We start from the raw sequence: 23,314 nt of genomic DNA on the forward strand, positions 1-23,314 counted from the left end.
GAAATGTATTCTCTAGCCTTCTGATCGTGCACTCCGCCTCCTAGCTTCAGGTGTTTTAATTACAGCAGGTCCAATACCCCTCCACAGAGAGAGAGAATTTTAGTCAAGTAAGAGGTTTTCACATGTACCCATTCAGATGGAGACGTTTATTCTCAGCGAGGTAAGGCAAGTTTAGGACCTGGTATAAGAGAGATGCCGTAACGGGGCTACCAGGTACACATACAATTGGCCATTTTTATGCGCTAAAAGCTCTCATTTTTGATATTTCTAGTGCAGTAATGCAGTTCAAATTTCGTTTTTCAAGTTTGTATGTTCTAGCGCTGCAGTGTGCTGCCTTATTTACTTAACTATATACGAGTTGGCGACTCTAGGTTCAGCACCTGTTCACACTGAGTCTATGTTTGGATGTGCAGGTCAGGTTTTAGAAATATAATTATATGGGACCTATAATTACCGTTAATCAGGCGCCTGATTAACGGTAATTATAGGTCCCATATAAACTCCCCCAACACACATCACAGCACCGCCCCCTGACGAAGCCAACGCGAAACGCGCGTTGGGGCTGCCCTGTGTGATCGCGCTGCACCTGCCACATGGGTAAGGAATCGTACCTAGGATAGCAGATTTATATGACTATTAGGTTATATGACACTATAGAAAGTGGGAGTAAGGAGGTGGTTTATCCCCACCTTCCCCGTTTCCTGGGGGGACGCTAGATCCCAAAAAACATACTGACAAGCACTGAGCATTATATATTCTTTGATAGTGAGCAGGTGTGTGTTGTCACACGGGTCTGGTGCCAAATGTTTCTTTTGCTGAGCATGTTTTTATAAATGTAGTTAAACTTTGTATTATACTAAATTTATATGTTAAATAAAATTGGTTTTTTTACCTTTATTTGAATTTGGGACTTGTACTCTGTTTTCCTTCAGGTTTATGGTATCAAAAAAATATTTAATTGTTCTAGATTTTTTGCTCACCCTTCTCCGTGTCCCAATCTACAAGCAGTCAGAGACATTATTTGAATATATCAAGTATACCCAACCTGTCTATTTTTACTAATCATTCACCTGTCCAGGGTGTTTTTTCTATGGACAAGAGTTATATGCAACTATCCTGTACAGCAATTATGGTTATATCTGGATTAACCCCTTGAGTACCAATCCACTTTGTACGTTAACGACCGAGCTTCAGTTTATTAATAATAATATTTATTTATATAGCGCCAACATATTCCGCAGCGCTTTACAGTTTAGCAGTTTTAAAAGCTGACCAGCATCACTTTATGAGGTAAGAACTCTGTAAAGCTTCAACGAATCTCAGTGATTTGGAGACAGGTTATTTTTTGTAACACATTGTTTTTTATGTTAGTAGTAAATTTTGGTCGCTATGATTTGCATTTATGTAAATATTGAAAATTTGACAAAAGATTCGAAAATTTCAATTGTCAAACTTTTAATTTTTTGCCCTTAAATCAGATAGTTATACAACACAAAATAGTTAATGAATAATTCCAGTTTGTCTACGACTTATCTGCACCATTTTTTAAACAATTTTTTTATAAAGTTAAAAGGGTTAAAGTTTGATCAGCAATTTTTCATTTTTTTCCAACAAGATTTACAAAAACTATTTTTTTTAGGAACCACATCACATTTGAAGTGATTTTGAGGGGCTAAATGACAGAAAACACCCAAAAGTGACATCATTCTAAAAACTGCACACTCAAAGTGCTCAAAATCGCATTCAAGAAGTTTATGAATCTATTACATGCATCACAAGAATTTAAAAAATGTGGAAGGATAAAATAAAAGTTTAATTTTTTCTCACAAAAATGTAGCTTTTCCCCCCCCGAGTTTTTCATTTTCACAAGTATAATGAGAGAAAATGGACGTACAATTTGCTGTGCAATATCTCCTGAGTATGGCGATACCCTATATGTCATGGAAAACTAGTGTTTGGGCGCATGGCAGGGCTTGGAAGTCAACCATTTGGCTTTTGAAATGCAAAATTGGCTAGGTTAGGCTACTTTCACACATCCGTCCCGCATAATCCGGCGGAAGGGACGAATTGCTGGATTTTTTTTACATTATATCTTTATCCTGGATCCAGTAGTAAAGCTGATCCGGCACAATCAGTTTTTACACTAATTGCGCCGGATCAGCTTTTCTTCCGGATCCGGGATAAAGATATAATGTAAAAAAATAAAACACGTCATCTTGGGTCATTGCTGCGATGCATTAATGGGACCGCGAGCATCGCGAAGAGCGGGAAGGCTGCAGGGGAAGCCGGAAGGTGAGAATATCACAATTTTTTATTTTGGTTTATTATTTTTTATATTATATCTTTTTTACTGTTGATGCTGCATAGGCAGCATCAAGAGTAAAAAGAGAGAGAGAGAGAACAGGGGATGCACAGTTTGGAGGCTGGACTCCGGTGCCGAATATCGTCATGTGGTGCATCTGGCTCCCATAGGCGTCCATTGTCAGAAAAGCCTCAGGAACCCACAGCTACATCACAGAATTTTAAAATATTACACTGTGTAAATTAAAAATTATGTTTTTTCCCCAAAAATGTTGTTAACCCTAAATTTTTCATTTTCGCAAAGATAATAGGAGAAAATGGACCATGTTATGCACTCAAATGGGTTGTCTGCTCACAGAATATCACATTTGAGTGCTTTTTTTTTTTTTTTTAGCTATAGTACTGCACGACCCAAACATTTTCAGACCTTCACCTTTCTCGTCAATAACCTGAATAGACTCCTGTATGATTGCCATTGAAATTTCAGATGTCATTATCAGATCTAAGTTCTGGGAGAGTGGGATTTCAAATAATCAGCTGCAGCTCAGTTTTCTTAATCTAGTGAGTAGCAAACCTAATCCAACATAATATGGAGACAATGCAGGTATCACTAGTACTTAAAGAGGTTGTCCTGTCTCAGAAGAAAAGTCTGAAGTTCCTATGTGACTGCTCAATTGTGAAAGTGTGTCACAATTCACCTGTACCCCAAGTTGGGTGGTCACCTTGATTGCATGTATGTATTGGCATACTCCGTGATGTACTGACTAGACTCTTGCACTTTTCTAAATTCACTTCCAATAAGAGAAGCTGGTTTAGACTAGTCGTCATTCGACTGTATGTAACTGAAAAATCACATAAGCGCGGTCAAGTAGCTGCACAGGGAATAGAGGGGAATAGCGACAGTGTGCTCACTGCACAATGTTCTGACTGCAGGCACACACAAAGTAGACAGTCTAGTTAATAAATATGTTAATTTACCTTGCCAATTAGTAATTGTATAGTTGCTGACTATTGTAATGATGGGATATGCTGGTATGCATCTATAAATATGTATTGATTGGATTATGAAGACCCTGTCGGTGGTAGTCTATTAGGGGAGATGTCTGCAATTCATTGTTTCAATATACATCCTTAGAGAAAGGTGAGCCCGTTTGCTTCCAGTAGTCCTAATCTCCTTGTATTAATAACTTGGTGGAAGCCACAAGCGATTCTGGAACTGGAGGAATCAATCAGCAGATGCCCTCTGTGTATATACATATAAATACAAAGTCCCAAGTGATTAAGACAAATCAATCATGGAGAAGTCAATCACTAGATCTATGGCCAACACAACCTGAATGTTTGTTACCCTGGCAGTTAGTCCCATTTTAAGCTGTGTCTGACAGCTAGAGAATACAGATGTTCTTAGAACCGAGCATAAAATGATCCTACTTGTTCAGCATGGTGATGGAACACTGTAGTTGTAAGTAAACTAATGATTTGTAAAAAGGCCAAAGAAGCAATGCTTTTGAAAAGACCTAAATGTAAAACCGCATGTTGAAGAGGCTTCCCTACCATTTCTGGTGCAAGTTTTCTTCACAAATTATACTTTCGTTGCATAAAATAATATTTTGTCTATATGCTTACTGAAGCGGCGTGAACTTTACGATGTTTGTCAAGAATCGATTTTTGTGTAAAACGTTTTCCACAGTCAGAGCAAGAAAAAGGTCTTTCACCATTGTGGATCCTCTGATGTTGAATAAGAACGGACTTATATGTGAAAGATCTTCCACACTCTGTACAGGGGTACGGCTTCTCCCCTGTATGGATTTTTTTATGACGAATAAGATCTGATTGGAATCGAAAACATTTGCCACACTCAGGACATAAAAACGGCTTCTCTCCTGTGTGAATCTTTTGATGTTGGGCCAGATGTGATTTCTGGGTAAACGATTTTCCACAATCGGAGCAGGTGTACGGCTTGTCACTGGAGTGGATTAGAAGATGTTCGCCAAGAGAAGATTTTTGATTAAAACATTTGCCACACTCAGGACAGGCATATGGCTTTTCTCCTGTGTGAATTCGCTGATGCTTAAAAAGTACGGATCTCTGCGCAAAACTTTTTCCACAATCTGTACAGGAAAATGGTTTCTCACCATTGTGAATCCTCTGATGCTGAATGAGAACTGATTTATAGGTAAAACTTCTTCCACACTCAGAACATGTGAATGGCTTCTCCCCAGTGTGGATTCTCTCATGTCGAATAAGATCCGATTTGTAAGAAAAGCATTTTCCACAGTAAGAACACGAAAATGGCTTCTCACCATTCAGCACTCTCTGATGAATAGACAACGGTTTTGTTCTGCCACGGCCTGTACCACCGGAGATGCCAGTGGTCGATAAATGTGGCTCCCGTTTATAGAGATCTTCTCCTATGGAAACTTGAGTAATTTCATCATTTTCTATTTTACACTTAGCAGTTAAAGAAAAATGTTCTTTTGAGGCATTCGGGCTGTTCTGTGCAGCTCCTGAGGAAAAAAATATACACAAATATATGGAGTTTTAATGATGACTGAATTTTTCATCTGTAATGCACTGGACAGTATTCCAATGGGTTATGGGGAATCTGTTATTGGGTGTTTCCTACACCCCATCTGAGATGTAGGGTACAGAGACCATGATTCCAGCAATGTATCACTTACTGGGCTGCTTGATTTGCTGCAGGTTTATCAGTTCTCTGAATGCTGAGCTCTGTATAACCCCGCCCTCACCACTGATTGGCAGCTGAACACTGTGCATAAGCAGAAAGCAGCCAATCAGTGGTGGGGGCAGGATTATACAGAGGTCATTAATAGAGAGGACTGCCTGGCAGCAGGTTTACTAGTCCTCTAGTGATTATCTCATGCTGATAGAACAGTTACTTTTAATCTAAACTAAAGCAAGCAGGCCAGTAAGTGACACACTGCTGCAATCAGAGTCTCAGTCTCTACTTTATGCTGCTCTCAGATTAGGTGGCAAAAACCTGGTGATAGATTCCCTATTAAAGCAGGTCAGTGTAAAAATACCGCAGGGTAGGGATAGTAGCCACAAGGCCTTTGTTAGGGAGAGTAAGACCTCTTACTCTCCTCCACACTTATTCGTTCCTCACACAACCGCCTCCAAGATATCCCCCGAATATCCCCCATCCTCTGGAATTCCACACCTCAATATGTCCGATTATCCACCACCCTCAGATATTCAGACGGAACCTGAAAACCCATCTCTTTAGGAAAGCCTACAGCCTGCAATAACCATTCTGCCGCCTCACCAACCACCCGAGCTGCCGCCTCACCAACCACCAGAGCTGCCGCACCCCCGACCTTCTGTCTCTTCCCCATTATCCCATAGAATGTAAGTCCGCAAGGACAGGGTCCTCTCCCCTCCGTACCAGTCTGTCATTGTAAATTTGTTTAATGTAAAAGATATCTATAACCCTGTACAGCACCATGGAATTAATGGTGTTATATAAATAAATAATAATAATTCAATAGCAGGTCATAAGTACCCCATGATTACTTTGTGTACTGTTCATAATGTAACAGTATAGCAGTATGCAGGAATGACCAGTTTGCTGTGTTGTACTATTCTATCACGAGACACAAAGGAATATATGGACATTTCAGGACTACAACTTCATTTGCTGGACTTATCTTTGAAAGAACTACATGTGCATATAATGTGGTGGTTGAAATCCTACTAACAGATTCCCTTTGAAGCGGCTGCCAGGCAACTAGACATTGGCACCTATCCATCTATTCCAAACTGACTAGAGAACATTTCTTCTGGTGGTGCACTGAAGCTAAAAGAGAAGACCAAGAGCACTAAATTTAGGGCACTTGATCCTGGGCTTTAACCCCACTCAACTGAAAATGTACAGTAAAAGTTCCAGCAATGTAGCATGAGTAGGTCTGGCCCCGGCTGTGAGACACAGTCAGGGCCCCTCACGGAGTAGAAAGAAGTGGCCTGTAACCACTTCTCTCCCCTCCATCGCTGGCAACATATAGCCCATTGAGCACAATGTAGTGAGGACACTGCCAATGCTTCTGTAGAACCTGACAATCACATGATCATTGCGTCTTTTCCCAGAGCTGCTGGCTCCCAGTAGACTTTGATCAACTCTGCCAGTAGCACTTGGCACACCAGGGGGCTTTGTTACCCTGTAACTGGGACACCTGTCGATACCCTATTTACATTGGAAGAAGTGAAGAAAAAAAAAGGAAAAAAAACGCACGCCAAATTAATTTTACTATCTCCTTGAAGACAAATTGTTATAAATATGTATGATACGCCTGAAAAAAAAAAAAATACGATATCAATATATATTTCTTTTTCAACGTTAAATACAATTATTAAACAATTAATTGAACAAAAAAAAAAACTACATATATTTGGAACCTGCACTTGCTGCAATAACCTGTTTAATTCTCCAAAGTATTTCTTGTAAAATATGAACAGTGAAAAATAAAAAATTGCAAACAAAAATTATATAAATTAAACAATTTATGTAAAACTTGGCTGGCTATTAAGGCCCATTCACTTTTTGTCACTAAAAGGTTAAGAGGCACACATCTGTTAATGAATTAGGTGAATCTTAAGCCAGCGCATTCACGATGGCTGACGTAAAAAAACAAGCCTTGATGAATCAGTACCAATGTGCTCTGGACAGATATAAATAGAATGGTCGTAATGTAACATCTTGGCATGGGAAGCTCACCATTTTAGAAATTACTAGAAATTCTCCATTGTGCCAAATGATGTTTGAGATAACACCATGTGTCAGATAATCGAAACTGCTAAAAAAGGACTTTCTATATAACAATGACCCTAAACATGCCACTTTCATGAAGGAAAGGCTGGAAAAGAAGAAATGGAAGATTCTTGAATGGCCAATCCTACAATCTATTTAAGTTGGAATCGTATCACTTTTTCTTTATACACCCTTTAAACCAAAATGAAATATGTGGAGGAACATAAAAGACATGGGAGGATGTAGACCACTTTGTGATACAGATGAAGATGTAGAGTCTCTACAGTTGTGTGGTGGAGTCTGTTACTCACCTGGACTCCTATCAGTAGGACTCTCCTCATTACTAACATCCTCCTCGTCTTCATCTACAACTTCCACTTTAATGTTGAGCAGGTTTTCATCCTGAGTAACAATAGCAATAAATAACGTTGTCACACTTGATGCATTTTTTGAGAAATAATATTAGGACAGAAGATCTGCACAAGTATTTGAAGATCACACAGTTCAGATTTATGGCAATATTTTGTCATTTAACCTCATCACTACTAACCTGATGTTCCTGAGAGATGTCATTTTTCTCCTGAAATCTTTGGGAATCTAAAGAGCTGGAACATCTCTCTGGGGTATTTTCATTACTGGACCAATCTATAGGAAATGCACACATGCAGACACACTAGGTTTTAACTCAATTATTAATAAACTAGATGGTTGCCCAATTCTAACGCATCGGGTATTCTAGAATATGTATGTAGTATATAACACAGCCCACATAGTATGTAACACAGCCCACGTAGTATATAACACAGCCCACATAGTATATAACACAGCCCACATAGTATATAACACAGCCCACGTAGTATATAACACAGCCTACGTAGTATGTAACACAGCCCACATAGTATATAACACAGCCCACATAGTATATAACACAGCCCACATAGTATATAACACAGCCCACATAGTATATAACACAGCCCACATAGTATATAACACAGCCCACATAGTATATAACACAGCCCACGTAGTAAATAGCAATGTGGGAACCATATCCGTGTTAAAAAAAAAAAAAAAAAAAAAAAAAAAAAAAAAAAAGCATAACGCGGTGTAACGCAATCCATTAACACGGCCATTAACCCTGTGTGAGTGCTGACTAGAGGGGAGTATGGAGGGGGCACTGACTGGAGGAGAGTAGGGAAGAGCGAATTAGTGGCCGGACTGTGCCCGTCGCTGACTGGTCGTGGCTGGCCACGACCAATCAGCGATGCGGGATTTCCGTGACAGACAAACAGACGGAAGTGACCTCTAGACGATTATATAGATAGATTTTAGTTTTCATTTAGCTTGCACATTTTAAATGTGGGTCATGTTTTCCCAGTAGTTATTTAACTAATCACTCATTAGCGACATTATAGATCCAGGACTAATCATTCCAGATCTTCCAATACCTGGGTCTTCATTCATTCATTAAATAATTACACACACAAGTCCCTTTATAGTACAACAGGTGTCCCGCATGCAGGGGGAGGTGGAGTTTGACAATAAAAGGATATGGATACACCATGGAGACAACCCTGATGAAGAGGGATTGTTTCCCTTGAAACGTGTTGGCTAGCTATCTCTTTCACGCACCAGTCCCTGAACCCTGCGATGTCACATTCATCTCCGCCCCCCGCCATCCACGCCGCCGTCTCAGCTTCTTTTCTTTGTTCGTATCCTCTTGGAACACAGTTACCTACAGATGTACTGCACGCCAGCGCTAGTGAGTCCAATCTGCACCGTACGCAAGAAGTAGTAAGTGCACTTTACTTGTCTCAGTCAATTTACTATATTTAATGTAGCATTCATACCAGTGCATGTAATAACCTCTCAATTCAACTGCCTCCTCACTTAGCTGGCGCGCAACCATCCTTTATGGGGAACATATGATTAAGCTTTCATAACCTAAGGATAATATACCGTGTATACTTGAGTATAAGCCGAGATTTTCAGCCCATTTTTTTAGTTTGAAATTGCCCCTCTCGGCTTATACTCGAGTCATACCCAGGGGTCGGCATGGGAGGGGGAGTGGCAGCTGTCTAATCATACTCACCTGCTCCTGGCGCGGTCCCTGTACGTCACTGGTTCTCTGGGCGCCGGCAGTTTCTTCCAGCGTTGAGCGGTCACATGGTAACACTCATTATAGTAATGAATATAGACCCGACTCCACTCCCAGAGGAGAACCAGGGACCTGCAGGGACCGTGCCAGGAGCAGGTGAGTATAATGGGGGCATTGCGCGATATTCACCTGTCCGCGTTCCACCGTCGGGCTCCGTCTTCCACATCCTCTGCAGTGACGCTCAGGTCAGAGGGCGCGATGACGCGTTAGTGTGCGAGCCGCCTTCTGCCTGAACTTCAGTGCAGAGGACGCGGAAGACACAGCGGCACCCAGTGGTGGAACGGTGAAAGGTGACTATAGCAAGTGCCGGGGGCCTGAGAAACCAGAGGTCAGTATGTGATTTTTTTTTTTTTTAATCGCAGCAACAGCATATGGGGCAAATATCTCTATGGCGTATCTTATGGGGCCATAATCAGACACATTTGCCCCGTATAATGCTCCACAAATGCTGATTATGGCCCCATAAGATGCTCCATACAGACATTTGCCCCAATGCCATGCTGCACAAATGCTGATTATGGGCCCATAAGATGCTCCATAGACACATTTGCCCCATATAATGCTGCACAAATGCTGATTATGGCCCCATAAGGTGCTAAATAGACACATTTGCCCCATATACAGTAATGCTCCACAAATGCTGATTATGGCCCCATAAGGTGCTCCATAGACACATTTGCCCCATATAATGCTCCATAAATGCTGATTATGGCCCCATAAGATGCTCCATAGACACATTTGCCCCATATAATGCTCCATAAATGCTGATTATGGCCCCATAAGATGCTCCATAGACACATTTGCCCCGTATAATGCTCCACAAATGCTATGGAGCATCTTATGGGGCCATAATCAGCATTTATGGAGCATTATATGGGGCAAATGTGTCTATGGAGCATCTTATGGGGCCATAATCAGCATTTATGGAGCATTATATGGGGCAAATGTGTCTATGGAGCACCTTATGGGGCCATAATCAGCATTTGTGCAGCATTATATGGGGCAAATGTGTCTATGGAGCATCTTATGGGCCCATAATCAGCATTTGTGCAGCATTATATGGGGCATATTTTAATATGGAGCATCTTATGGGGCCCATCATGAACTGTATGGAGCATTATATGGGGCTCCTGATTCAATATAGATATTCAAAAACAACCTACTGATGTCTCAATTAATTTTACTTTTATTGATATCTATTTTTATTTTTCACATTTACCGGTAGCTGCTGCATTTTCCAACCTAGGTCTCGGCTTATACTCGAGTATATACGGTACATTTATCATCGTTATTATTTGACATCAAATTGGATCTTCATAATATCAGCTATCTGAAATAAGTGAGTACATCTAAATCAGGACGTAGACATCTGAATATTCATCACTCTCTCTATATACAGCAGGTCAGTAACTAATTTCTGTTGTAGCCTACAGGGAATCCTGCCCCAACACCCTCTGGATACTAATATATATATATATATATATATATATATATATATATATATATATATATATATATATATATATATATATATATATATATATATATATATATATATATATATATATATATATATATATATATATATATTCTAATTCTGTCTGTCTGTAACGAAAATCCCGCATCACTGATAGGTCACGGCTGGCCAGCCGTGACCTATCAGCGACAGGCGCAGTCTGGCCGCGAACTGGCGAGGGATTTGAACCACGCTTTGATATTGGTGCACAATTTAAACACCGCTTCTAGAATACCCGATGCGTTACAATCGGGCCACCATCTAGTACACATGTATTCAATTGTCTGGTTATCGTTGTTCTTGGACTTCCAATACACTTACCACCAGGGAACCAAATTAGTAAGTTCACTAATTTTTACCTATTTTTCAGCCCATCCTCGGCCTCCTTTTAGCACAGTGATTATTACTATTCTCATTAGCTCAAGTCCTAAATAGGGTTCACCAAGTTCCAAGACAACAGTTCAGTATCAGTTAAAGAGTCAGCACAGAATGACTGTTCAAGACAAGTCCAGGCGGTCGGTGCTTCACGGCGGGGACAATCATTTATATACCACCTTCCCACCTGCTCGTTTCCATATATCTCCTCCCTTCTGTGGCTTGATCAAGCCAGAGCTGTCAATCAAAGAAGAGATGGGCGATGACTGAGGGAAAACAAGCAGGTGGGAAGGTGTATATAAATGATTGGCCCCGCCGTGAAGCACCGAGCGGCGGGACTTAGTTTGAACAGTCATTCTGTGCTGACAAGAGTCCCTTTAAAGCATTGGAATGAGGCCATAGTAACAGATGGAGAGAGTATTTATGCGTAATTAGCGGGAAAAAAAAATGCTTCAATAATTTGACTAAATATTATTTTAAAATTATCAATGGAAACGTTTGTTAAATACTTTATGAATTTACGTGTAATGAATACAGGGCATCATTTATGGGGTGTGTACAATTATGACGTCAACACTTATATATTTGTGTGACCACAGTGTACGAAACTCGATGTTAGCATGTAACGATCATTATCAATCATTTCATTCACGATTGTCTTCCTGTACAAACTTGTCTAACATTGTTTGCACCTCGTGAATTACGATTGCAAAAAATGTCATCGTTTAAATGATTATTTGCTCCTTTAATTGAACTCTTACCGTGTGATTGCGCAGACTGCTGATTCTCAATCATGTCCTTGTATTGATTCTTATCTTCTAAATAATTCCATTCCTGAGAAAACAGATAAGACTGTGACACCCTAAAAGACAACATACAGGGTACAGTCATTTATTTGGTGGGATTAGACGACACACTGATGTCTCTGGAGGCTTCAAGACTCTTTTCTAACAAAAGATGAGGTAGAGAAGGATCGGGAACGTTGAAATAAACAATCCACTCCTCTTGGTCTCCAGCTAGATGGGCTGCTGCCAGAGATGTCTGATAGCGTCCCACTCCGCTCTGCCCACAGAGAACACACGAGCACTCAGCCGAGAATTCGTTCATATTGGGTTGTAGTGGGAATCTGTCAGCAGGTTTTTTCTACCTCATCTGAGAGCAGCATAATGTAGGTAAAGAAAAGCTCAATCCAACGATGTATCACTTAGATTACTGGGTTCAGCAGTTCTGACAGAGCTTTTAGATTCAGAATGAAGCAGAGCTGAGGAAGCTAACTCCGGCCCTATCAGGCTCTCTGTGTACAAAGTCCATATACAGTGAGCTGCTTATCACAGAAGGAGGTATTGCCATACTAGCCTAGTCCAGCAATGTTAATCTCCTAGTCATAAATCCTTCACAGTTCGTAAACAAGTGACATCTCTGAATTCTGTGTTTCAGCCTTTATCTCCCACTTTCTTCAGATTAAATAGCAAAAACCTGCTGACAGATTCCCTTTAAAGAAATGTGTTATTAAAAAAATCACCTATTTTTCTCCACAGTATTGCAATTTAACCACTAGGCCTAACACAAGCCTTAAACGTTAAAAAAAAAAAAATAAAAAAATAAAAAAAAATCAGTGAATATATTACAATGGAATTAAATTCTACTCAAATTTTCCAGAAATCTGCATTCGCCAAAATGTGGATTTTTTTTTCTTATTTGCTTTCCATGTGGATCAAGCAAGATGTTGGCTGTTGGTTGCCATTTTCATGAGCCGTATAGGGTGTTCAGACAAAAAAAACAACAACTTTCATTTACCTTACTTCTCCGGCCTCTTGACCCCTTACTGTCACCCATACGGTTTTGGCTACATCTTCAATCATAGCCTGTGCTGAAATCGTAAAGTTGTGACCTTTTGCGCGCGTATGCAGAACCCTCCTGGACCTCAGAGACAGAAGTCAGTCTATTTCAGCGCAAACAATGGTGATCAGAAGATGTGGCAGGACCAGATGGGTGACAAAGAGGGGCAGAGAAACCAGAGAGATAAGCGGTGAGGTATCGTAAAGCTAAGGTTTTTTCTTTTTACGCCCTGGTGTCTGGAGAGACCAGAGAGCATAAAAATTAATGTTAAGGGAGGAGGACAGAAAGAGCCAGAGTCTGATCCCTCCAAGAAGAGACTGTTCTCCCTCCTTCCTTGAACAAACTGGATTGAGGGATGTTTGGCATTGGTTATATCCAGAAGATAGAGAGTTTACCCACTTCTCTCATGCCCACCAATCCTGGTCAAGGATAGATTAACTGCTAACCTCGGAAAGACTATTAAAGAGAACGAAGTCAGTGGAGATCCATGACCTGGTCATATCTGACCATGCTCCGGTGAGTATGGAACTGGTGGATAACCAGATAAAAAGAACACATTACATATGGAAATTTCCAGCTTACCTTACAAAAGATGAGGGATTTAATGAAAAATTACGGGGCTGGTCGGAGGAATTTGAATGGGACAACAAGGAACATGTAAACCAACACGCTTTGTACTCGAAAGCAGTGCTAAATGGCAAAATTATGAGGTTTGTGGTCTCACTCAAGAAAAAGGATAGCGGAAAAATACTCAGATTCTAGTGCTTAGCTTAGAAATCTATATACAGAATTCTTGCAGAGCCCCACAACTCAAAACCTCGAAAAATGGAAGCTGGCCAAACTAGAGTATGAAACCTGGATTGATAGGAGGGAGCAGATTTTCCGCTCTAGGCAGGAGATTGAAATGCTGAGATATGGGAACAAAGCGGGGAAATCGCTGGCAAGACTGACAAAAGGGAGACTGCAGGCAAATCCAATAGGTAGATTATAAGAAGGTCAGGGAAATATATGCACTATCAGGATGCAGTGGACCCATATGGTTAAGATGGCAACACAGGTGCAGAAATATGGTGTCTGTTCACATGGGATGCATCTTAATAGCGCTGGGCAGCCCACCTGCGCCAATAGAAGGGTGTCACTAATAGGCTGTTAACCTGGATGCTGTGCATTCCCATTGTGTGAACAGCACCACATACAAGTCTCTAATGTGCAGTCATATGCCAAGCAGCCACCCCCTCCATTAATTTGGTAGGTTGTGAGTGGCTGCCTCATTGGTACAGTGGGGCAAAAAAGTATTTAGTCAGTCAGCAATAGTGCAAGTTCCACTACTTAAAAAGATGAGAGGCGTCTGTAATTTACATCATAGGTAGACCTCAACTATGGGAGACAAACTGAGAAAAAAAAAATCCAGAAAATCACATTGTCTGTTTTTTTAACATTTTTTTTGCATATTATGGTGGAAAATAAGTATTTGGTCAGAAACAAAATTTCATCTCAATACTTTGTAATATATCCGTTTTCTATAGGGTTGAGATCTGGAGACTGGCTAGGCCACTCCAGGACCTTGAAATGCTTCTTACGAAGCCACTCCTTCGTTGCCCTGGCGGTGTGCTTTGGATCATTGTCATGTTGAAAGACCCAGCCACGTTTCATCTTCAATGCCCTTGCTGATGGAAGGAGGTTTGCACTCAAAATCTCACGATACATGGCCCCATTCATTCTTTCATGTACCCGGATCAGTCGTCCTGGCCCCTTTGCAGAGAAACAGCCCCAAAGCATGATGTTTCCACCACCATGCTTTACAGTAGGTATGGTGTTTGATGGATGCAACTCAGTATTCTTTTTCCTCCAAACACGACAAGTTGTGTTTCTACCAAACCGTTCCAGTTTGGTTTCATCAGACCATAGGACATTCTCCCAAAACTCCTCTGGATCATCCAAATGCTCTCTAGCAAACTTCAGACGGGCCCGGACATGTACTGGCTTAAGCAGTGGGACACGTCTGGCACTGCAGGATCTGAATCCATGGTGGCGTAGTGTGTTACTTATGGTAGGCCTTGTTACATTGGTCCCAGCTCTCTGCAGTTCATTCACTAGGTCCCCCCGCGTGTTTCTGGGATTTTTGCTCACCGTTCTTGTGATCATTCTGACCCCACGGGGTGGGATTTTGCGTGGAGCCCCAGATCGAGGGAGATTATCAGTGGTCTTGTATGTCTTCCATTTTCTAATTATTGCTCCCACTGTTGATTTCTTCACTCCAAGCTGGTTGGCTATTGCAGATTCAGTCTTCCCAGCCTGGTGCAGGGCTACAATTTTGTTTCTGGTGTCCTTTGACAGCTCTTTGGTCTTCACCATAGTGGAGTTTGGAGTCAGACTGTTTGAGGGTGTGCACAGGTGTCTTTTTATACTGATAACAAGTTTAAACAGGTGCCATTACTGCAGGTAATGAGTGGAGGAAAGAGGAGACTCTTAAAGAAGTTACATGTCTGTGAGAGCCAGAAATCTTGATTGTTTGTTTCTGACCAAATACTTATTTTCCACCATAATATGCAAATAAATTGTTAAAAAAAACAGACTGTGATTTTCTGGATTTTTTTTCTCAGTTTGTCTCCCATAGTTGAGGTCTACCTATGATGTAAATTACAGACGCCTCTCATCTTTTTAAGTGGTGGAACTTGCACTATTGCTGACTGACTAAATACTTTTTTGCCCCACTGTATATCTGCAGCTGTGTAGTCTCCATCTTAACCATATGGGTCCACTGCATCCTGATAGTGCATTTGTTTGGAGGCCTAGGCAGGTAAGCATCTCCTGCCCTTTTTGCCATTTTCCAGGGAAACATAACCTCCAACCCCAGGAAAATCAATGAAACACTACAAAACTTTTACAAAGAATTGTATAAACCCTCACATACTAATTTGGAAGAGGGTAAAAATTCCTCCAACAAGTCACTCTTCCAAAACTAAACACAAGAACAACAAGAAGCAATTAATGCAGAAATAACAAGAGGAGAAGTGAGACAAACCATAAGCCATCTTCAAAATGGGAAAGCACCAGGCCCAGATGGATTTAGCGGGGAGTTTTAGGGTACACATGTTGCAGATTTGTCTGCAGAATTTTCTGCACAGAATCTGCATCTCTTGGCAGGAAACGCAGGTAAAAATCGGCACTTTTTTTATGCGTTTTACGTGTGGATGTTGATGCGTTTTTTCAGGCGGATTTGTCTGTTTTTGTAACCTAAATAAAGATCTATTTAATAAAACAAAAAAAAAAATTTCTGATGTAATTTCTTTGTCCAACCTCTTATTTTACATACTCCATTGAAGAATAATGTTTACACACGCACACACACAGATATAGACAGATAGATGATAGATAGATATATAATAGATGTATAGATGATAGATACATAGACAGAGGATAGATAGATAGATAGATAGATAGATAGATAGATAGATAGATAGATAGATAGATACCAAGGCCAATGTTTAGTAATGAAGAATAAAAAAGGTACTTAAGGAGTTAAATAAAGACACACACAAAATCTGCACGCAATATCTTTAATTGAAAAAAAAAAAAAAAAAAAAAAAAAAGGGGGGGGAAAAAAATGGTGTGGGCTCCGGCACAATTTTCTGTGCCAGAGAGGGAAAGCCGACGGCTGAGGGCCTGGGAAGGGGTTAATACCCATGGATCTTCCCATGCTATGAATATCAGCCCGCAGCTGTATATTTAGCCTTCACTGGCTACTAAAATAGGGGACCCCCCCAAAAAAAATGATGTGGTGTACCCCTATAATTAATAGACAGAAAAGGCTATGCAGACAGCTGCGAGCTGATATTCATAGCCTAGAGAGGGGCCATGGATATTGCCCCCCGCTACAAATACCACCCCCTGCCATCCCAGAAATGGCGCAATTCCAGCACGTAGTCTCTTTCTTTCTTCCTACTGCCCTGTAGCGGTGATATGTGGGGTAATAAGGGGTTAACGTTACCTTTGATTGTAAGGTGACATTAAAGGGAACCTTTCACCCCGAAAATCGCGGGTGAGGTAAGCCCACTGGCATCAGGGACTTATCTACAGCATTCTGTAATGCTGTAGATAAGCCCCCGATGTTACCTGAAAGAGGAGAAAAAGACGTTAGATTATACTCACCCCGGGGCGGTCCCGCTGCTGGTCCGGTCGGATGGGCGTCTCTGGTCCGCTGCAGCGCCTCCCATCTTCATTCCTAGACGTCCTCTTCTGATCTTCAGCCACAGCTCCGGCGCAGACGTACTTTGTCTGCCCTGTTGATGACAGAACAAAGTACTGCAGTGCGCAGGCGCCGGAAAGGTCAGAGAGGCCCGGCGCCTGCGAACTGCAGTACTTTGCTCTGCCCTCAACAGGGCAGACACAGTACGCCTGCGCCGGAGCCGTGGCTGAAGATCAGAAGAGGACGTCTAGGAATGAAGATGGGAGGCGCCGGAGCGGACCAGAGACGCCCATCCGACCGGACCAGCAGCGGGACCGCCCCTGGGTGAGTATAATCTAACGTCTTTTTCTCCTCTTTCAGGTAACATCGGGGGCTTATCTACAGCATTACAGAAAGCTGTAGATAAGTCCCTGATGCCGGTGGGCTTACCTCACCCGCGATTTTCGGGGTGACAGGTTCCCTTTAAGCCCGGTTAGTAATGGAGAGGCATCACTAAGATACCTATCCATTACTAATCCTATAGTAGTGAAAGAGTTAAATAAAGACACAGCCAGAAAAAAAGTATTTTAATATTCTTAATTTCACCATACTTACAACCACGCCTAATTCCTCGAAGCCATCGATCACCTGCAAAAAATAAATAGTAAACTAACACAAATGCTCCCTGTTCTGACGCAGTCCAATTAATAACGAGTGTCCCACAACGATCTCCCCTATAGAGCTGTCACATTGAGAGATGTGACAGCTCTATAGGCCTCCAGTGACACACTGACAGGAGACAATGGCTCCTGCAGTGTTATCACTGAGGGTTCAATGGCCTCACTTTATGGCACTGCTGCGTGAGAATTTTCCCACTCAGTAGTGCCGCAAGTGACAGTATGAACTATACTGTACTCACAATGGTGGAGGGATAAAGTGTGGAAGGATTTCTTCTGTCATTGTATCCAGGAGCCCCTGGAGAGCGGTCACATCTGCCCATGTGACAGCTCTCCACGGGAGATGGTCTAGGGACACTCGTTATTTCATAGATTACATTGGATCAGGGAGTATACTGTTGGGTTATTATTTTAAAGGGAACCTGTCACCCCGTTTTTTGAGATTGAGATATAAATACTGTTAAATAGGGCCTGCGCTGTGCGTTACTATAGTGTATGTAGTGTACCCTGATTCCCCAGCTACGCTGCGCAATACATTACCAAAGTCGCCGTTTTCGCCTGTCAATCAGGCTGGTCAGGTCGGGTGGGCGTGTTCACAGCGCTGTTTCTTCCTCAGCTTTACGTTGGTGGCGTAGTGGTGTCCGCATGTTGAGGTGACTAATCCACTGTGGGCACGTGAACAAGGAGCGCGCGATCTGCGCTATCACCCCCTGTCATCGGTGGGGGCGGCCATCTTCCTGGGGCCGCGCGTGCGCAGATGTAGTGCTCTGCTGCACGGGGCTTCAGGAAAATGGCCGCGGGATGCCGCGCGTGCGCACAAGAGATCGCGGCGGCCATTTTCCCAAAGCCGAGATGCAAACTCGGCTTTGGGAAAATGGCCGCCGCGATCTCTTGTGCGCACGCGCGGCATCCCGCGGCCATTTTCCTGAAGCCCCGTGCAGCAGAGCACTACATCTGCGCACGCGCGGCCCCAGGAAGATGGCCGCCCCCACCGATGACAGGGGGTGATAGCGCAGATCGCGCGCTCCTTGTTCACGTGCCCACAGTGGATTAGTCACCTCAACATGCGGACACCACTACGCCACCAACGTAAAGCTGAGGAAGAAACAGCGCTGTGAACATGCCCACCCGACCTGACCAGCCTGATTGACAGGCGAAAACGGCGACTTTGGTAATGTATTGCGCAGCGTAGGTGGGGAATCAGGGTACACTACATACACTATAGTAACGCACAGCGCAGGCCCTATTTAACAGTATTTATATCTCAAAAAACGGGGTGACAGGTTCCCTTTAAAAATTTTTTACAGGTGATCGAGGGCTTTGGGGACTAGGTGATTGGTGAGTATGTACTGTATGTCTATATGTATGTACTGTATATGTGTGTATGTGTTTTCTTTTTTTTTTTTGCACTTGTACATAGTAGCCGGATGATGGGACTACTGCTGTCCAAATGGACGATGCCTGCCTACACACAGACACACACCCGCGCGCGCACACACACACACACACACACACACACACACACACAATCTTCTCCGTACACACACAGACCCACACAGACCCGCACCCCCCCGCAGAGCCCAGCAGGCACACACATGTTCTCTGCCCACACACTCTTCCCCCTCCCGATCTGCAGCGTTTCTCGCAGGCACATCCGCAGCAAATCCACAGATCTTTTTTAAACCTGCGGTTTTGCTACAGATTGGCCTGACACAATGGAAGTCAATGGGTGCAGAAACGCAAAAAGAATTAACATGGTGAGGAAAATAAAAACCGGTGATTCCGCACTTTTTTTCCGCAGCACGTGCACACCAAATGTCAATTTCACATTGACTAACATTGCTTATGCACTACACTGTGGATTTGATGCAATTCTGCGTGTCCAATAACTATGCGGATCCGCATCTAAATCCGCAACGTGTGCACATAGCCTTATAGAGCCCTTACGGAACATATCTCCCCACTGCTAACAAAGTCTTACAACACCATTCTCTTAACGGGGGTCATACCAGAAAGATCTAAAGAAACACATATTAAAGTCATACCCAAACCAGGCAAGGACCCCCTTGAGGCCTGCTCTTACAGACCCATTTCCCTCACTGTTGTAGACCAGAAGATTGTGTCAAAAATAATGGCACACAGATTAGCAGTAGTATTACCCCAACTGGTGAACCCTGCACAAGTGGGATTCGTTAAGGGTAGGGTGGCGGTGAAAAACATACGAAAGGTACTAACGGTGTTGGACGGAGTGGGTTGTCGCAGCCAGGGGGAAAGAGAGACGGGTTCTGCTGGCTCTGGATGCAGAGAAAGCTTTTGCTAATGTTAGCTGGGACTGGCTGGGGACAACTCTGGACTCGTTCAACTTAAAGGACAATTTTAGAATATACCTGGAGGGGGTGTATAGGGACCCAACAGCTAGAATACACATGTCATGCTTCCTCTCTGAGCCATTTCATTTATATAAAGGGACCAGGCAGGGGTGCCCGATGTCACCACTACTGTTCAACTTGGCATTGGAACCCTTTGCTCGGTTTATGGAAGAGTCAGATTTATTTGAGGGAATCGGGGTGGGCGCTAGCAGCACTAAAATAGCATTATTTGCAGGTGAGGTCGTCATCTTGTTTTTGTCCCAGTCACTTTAACAATTAGGAAATATCTTTCAGTTTATTCAGAAATTCGGTGAATACTTGGGCTATAAGGTCAATAATCGCCAAGAGCGAACTCTTGGAATTGGGGGACAAAACGCCTGCAGAACAATGGAAGAAACTAGGTATAGAACTACATATTGCAAAGACACATATCACCTACCTGGGAATTAAGAAAGGCAGGTTCCCGGCACAACTATATTCAATAAATTATACGCCTCTCATCGAAAAAATGCTAGAACTTCGGAGATGGCAGAATCTACCGCTTTCTCTTCTGGGAAGATGCCACTTAATTAAACTGATCAGCTTTGCCAGACCACTATACCCATTACAGACATTACCCCTGATACTCAAACATCTAGATATAAACAAAATAAATAGAGCTTTTACCCATTTTATATGGGCGGGTAAAAGACCCAGAATCGCATTGGGAAAGCTCATGCTAACTAGGAGTGAAGGTGGGATCAATTTTCCGAATGTCAGAGCCTACAACATAGCAAGTCTTTTTAGACATGTGATAGATAGAGTAGCAGTCTCCTGTAGCCAAATACCCAATTGGATAGACAGTTGGCGCCGTGGAAATTAAATACCCTCTAACATACAAAACAGGCCAAACACCCGCAAAATATAAAATCCTCCCTATTGCTTCGGGATACGATTGTATGCTGGAAGATAGTAAGGAAGGCATTCGGCCTTCCCTTCCAGATCTGTAAACATATGCCACTATTTGGTCACACGGAACAATAGGACAAGCAGGTGATAACATGAAGAAAGCAGGGATATTATGCATACAGAGGTTAAACGATGGCTGAGCCCATAAGCAATCATGGACAAATTCCATATAGAAAGCAGATACTTCCTACAGGTCATGCAGGTCCATTCTTTTTGTATATCTAGACTGTAGGCTGTTTAATGAAGTGGAACTACATATTCTAGATAATAGAGTAGGTATGAACACTCAGAATGCAAAGAGCATATTCTCAATATACAACACTGTAAGACATAAATTCCTGAAGCGAATGCAGAACAAGCTGTTTAAGACTTGGGAGAAATGGACCGGGGATAAGGATATCGCAGAGACAATTCTACAGGGGTGGGAACAGGTAAGAAAATCCATTTTATGTGAAAGATGGAGGGAAACCCATTTTAAGCTTATGCATACAGCATTATATGGTTTCAATATCCCATCCTCTCCTAGATTCCCCGTCAGGATTACAGCGTGCCCTAAGTGCGGAACGCCTTCAACAAATCTCTGGCACGGGGTGTGGGAATGCAGGGCAGTTAGAGTACTGGAAGCAGGTATACAATCTCCCACAAACTATGCTATTCCACCAGATAAGACCCTTAGAGACACAACCCACAGGAGATAAGGTAACGATCCCTAAAAACATCCACACATTCTTAGTTGTAGCCTTACGTGGTTTATTTGGCGAATGGCTTAAACCAAAGACCCCATCGATGGTGATGATAATAGTCCAGATGAAACATTTACTGGGAATTGAATAGAGGAAAGAAAAATCTGCAGGGAAAGTATTTCCGCTGTGGAAAACGTTCATTGGTTCCCACTATAGCCCTAGAATGATTAGTCCCTTCCGCCACACGGACTGGTACTGTCTGGAGGATCTGAGCGGGACGTTATTGGTCTTGGGAACCATTCCAGATGTATAATGTTTATTAAAGATACAACATATATTACCGTAGAACGACTCTCTTGACCATGCAAAATACAGTAAAAGATTCTCTTCCCCCATTACCCTTCTATGTAGTCTGTCTGTCCTTTCCTTCACTTACTGTTTCCCCAAAATTTGTGTTACAAGGCATTGACGGAGATCTATCTATCATCTGTATACCATTTTTAAAAAGTTATGTTGTCTGACAAGTAAGATTTGTATATGTACTTTTGGTAATTTACAGTGTCATTGCTGATGTTATATCCTATCCTACGTTACGTTATCCTATCCAATGTTATGTTAAAAAAAAAATTCTAAAAAAAGGATGTTTGAAATTAATGTTTTTTTTTTTTTTTTGTTTTTTTTTTTTTTTTTTACAGAGGATAACATTGCGAACAGGAGAACTCGAATTTTGCCCGATCTGCTCATCTCTACTTGTACTAGTTCTTAGCACCCACATAGGTAAAAGCAGCAATAGTTGGCTCCCTCCCTACTGAACCGGTATCCTCTGGGCAGAAGAGGAAAAGGGAGCTGCACAATTGTGATGTACTCTGGACAGAGGCGTTACCCTTCCCTGTGATGACAGTAACATAGCTGCAAAGTCTTCTATACAGATCAGGAGATGTGAGCCTAGTATAAGGCCCAGTGGGAACAGTGCAAGATTTCTGATATTTTGTAAATTAAAAAAAAAATATACCATAAAACCAGATTTAAGCAATAAGCCATTTTCTGATGACCCCTCATAGAAACCTGTTCTATAATTATCATCCAGGCAGCTCCCATGTGGCACTGTGTCCCGCCCCAGCAGTTCTCACCTCGCCAGTCAAAAGATGAATGATCTTATATGTAAGCGCTAAGATTTTGTCATCATTGTTCCTCTCGTGCATTAGTGAATGGGGCAGACGCACGGTTATGCGGTTCTGGGTCTTGCTCCATCCTTCAGAGCCAGGTTTGCTGACTGAGACGTCCTGATCGGTTTTCTTCATGATTACACAGTCCTGTACATGAATACAAACAGCAAACATCATCCAGGGCCAGAAATCCTTGTGGGTTTTTTTCTCATTTTGCCAAAAAGCGACGTCATGACATTCTGAACTCCTGGCCCTAAACACTGGGAACAGCATGGAAACTGATTTTCTGGTTCCGCACCTTACACTATAGTGGTCCTCCAACGAGAGCCTAAAGCTTACTCTGTCAGTTTTC

General features: G+C 42.2%; 1 protein-coding gene across 4 annotated transcripts in view; it reads right to left on the reverse strand.

Moving 5' to 3' along the window:
- Positions 1-1,847: 1,847 nt before the first annotated feature.
- Positions 1,848-23,314, reverse strand: part of LOC138667064 (zinc finger protein 3-like) — a 98,182-nt gene continuing 76,715 nt past the window's right edge. For all 4 annotated transcript variants that reach the window (XM_069755320.1, XM_069755318.1, XM_069755317.1 and 1 more), the window contains 5 exons: positions 22,927-23,109; positions 11,874-11,946; positions 7,617-7,711; positions 7,378-7,468; positions 1,848-4,808 (listed from right to left, as the gene is read on the reverse strand). In XM_069755320.1, the coding sequence (XP_069611421.1) occupies positions 3,916-4,808; positions 7,378-7,468; positions 7,617-7,711; positions 11,874-11,946; positions 22,927-23,109 (1,335 nt within the window). In that variant the 3' untranslated portion in view covers positions 1,848-3,915. The remainder of the gene's footprint in view (positions 4,809-7,377; positions 7,469-7,616; positions 7,712-11,873; positions 11,947-22,926; positions 23,110-23,314) is intronic.

Source organism: Ranitomeya imitator, chromosome 2 (genome assembly GCF_032444005.1).
Source record: "Ranitomeya imitator isolate aRanImi1 chromosome 2, aRanImi1.pri, whole genome shotgun sequence".
NCBI lineage: Eukaryota > Metazoa > Chordata > Amphibia > Anura > Dendrobatidae > Ranitomeya > Ranitomeya imitator.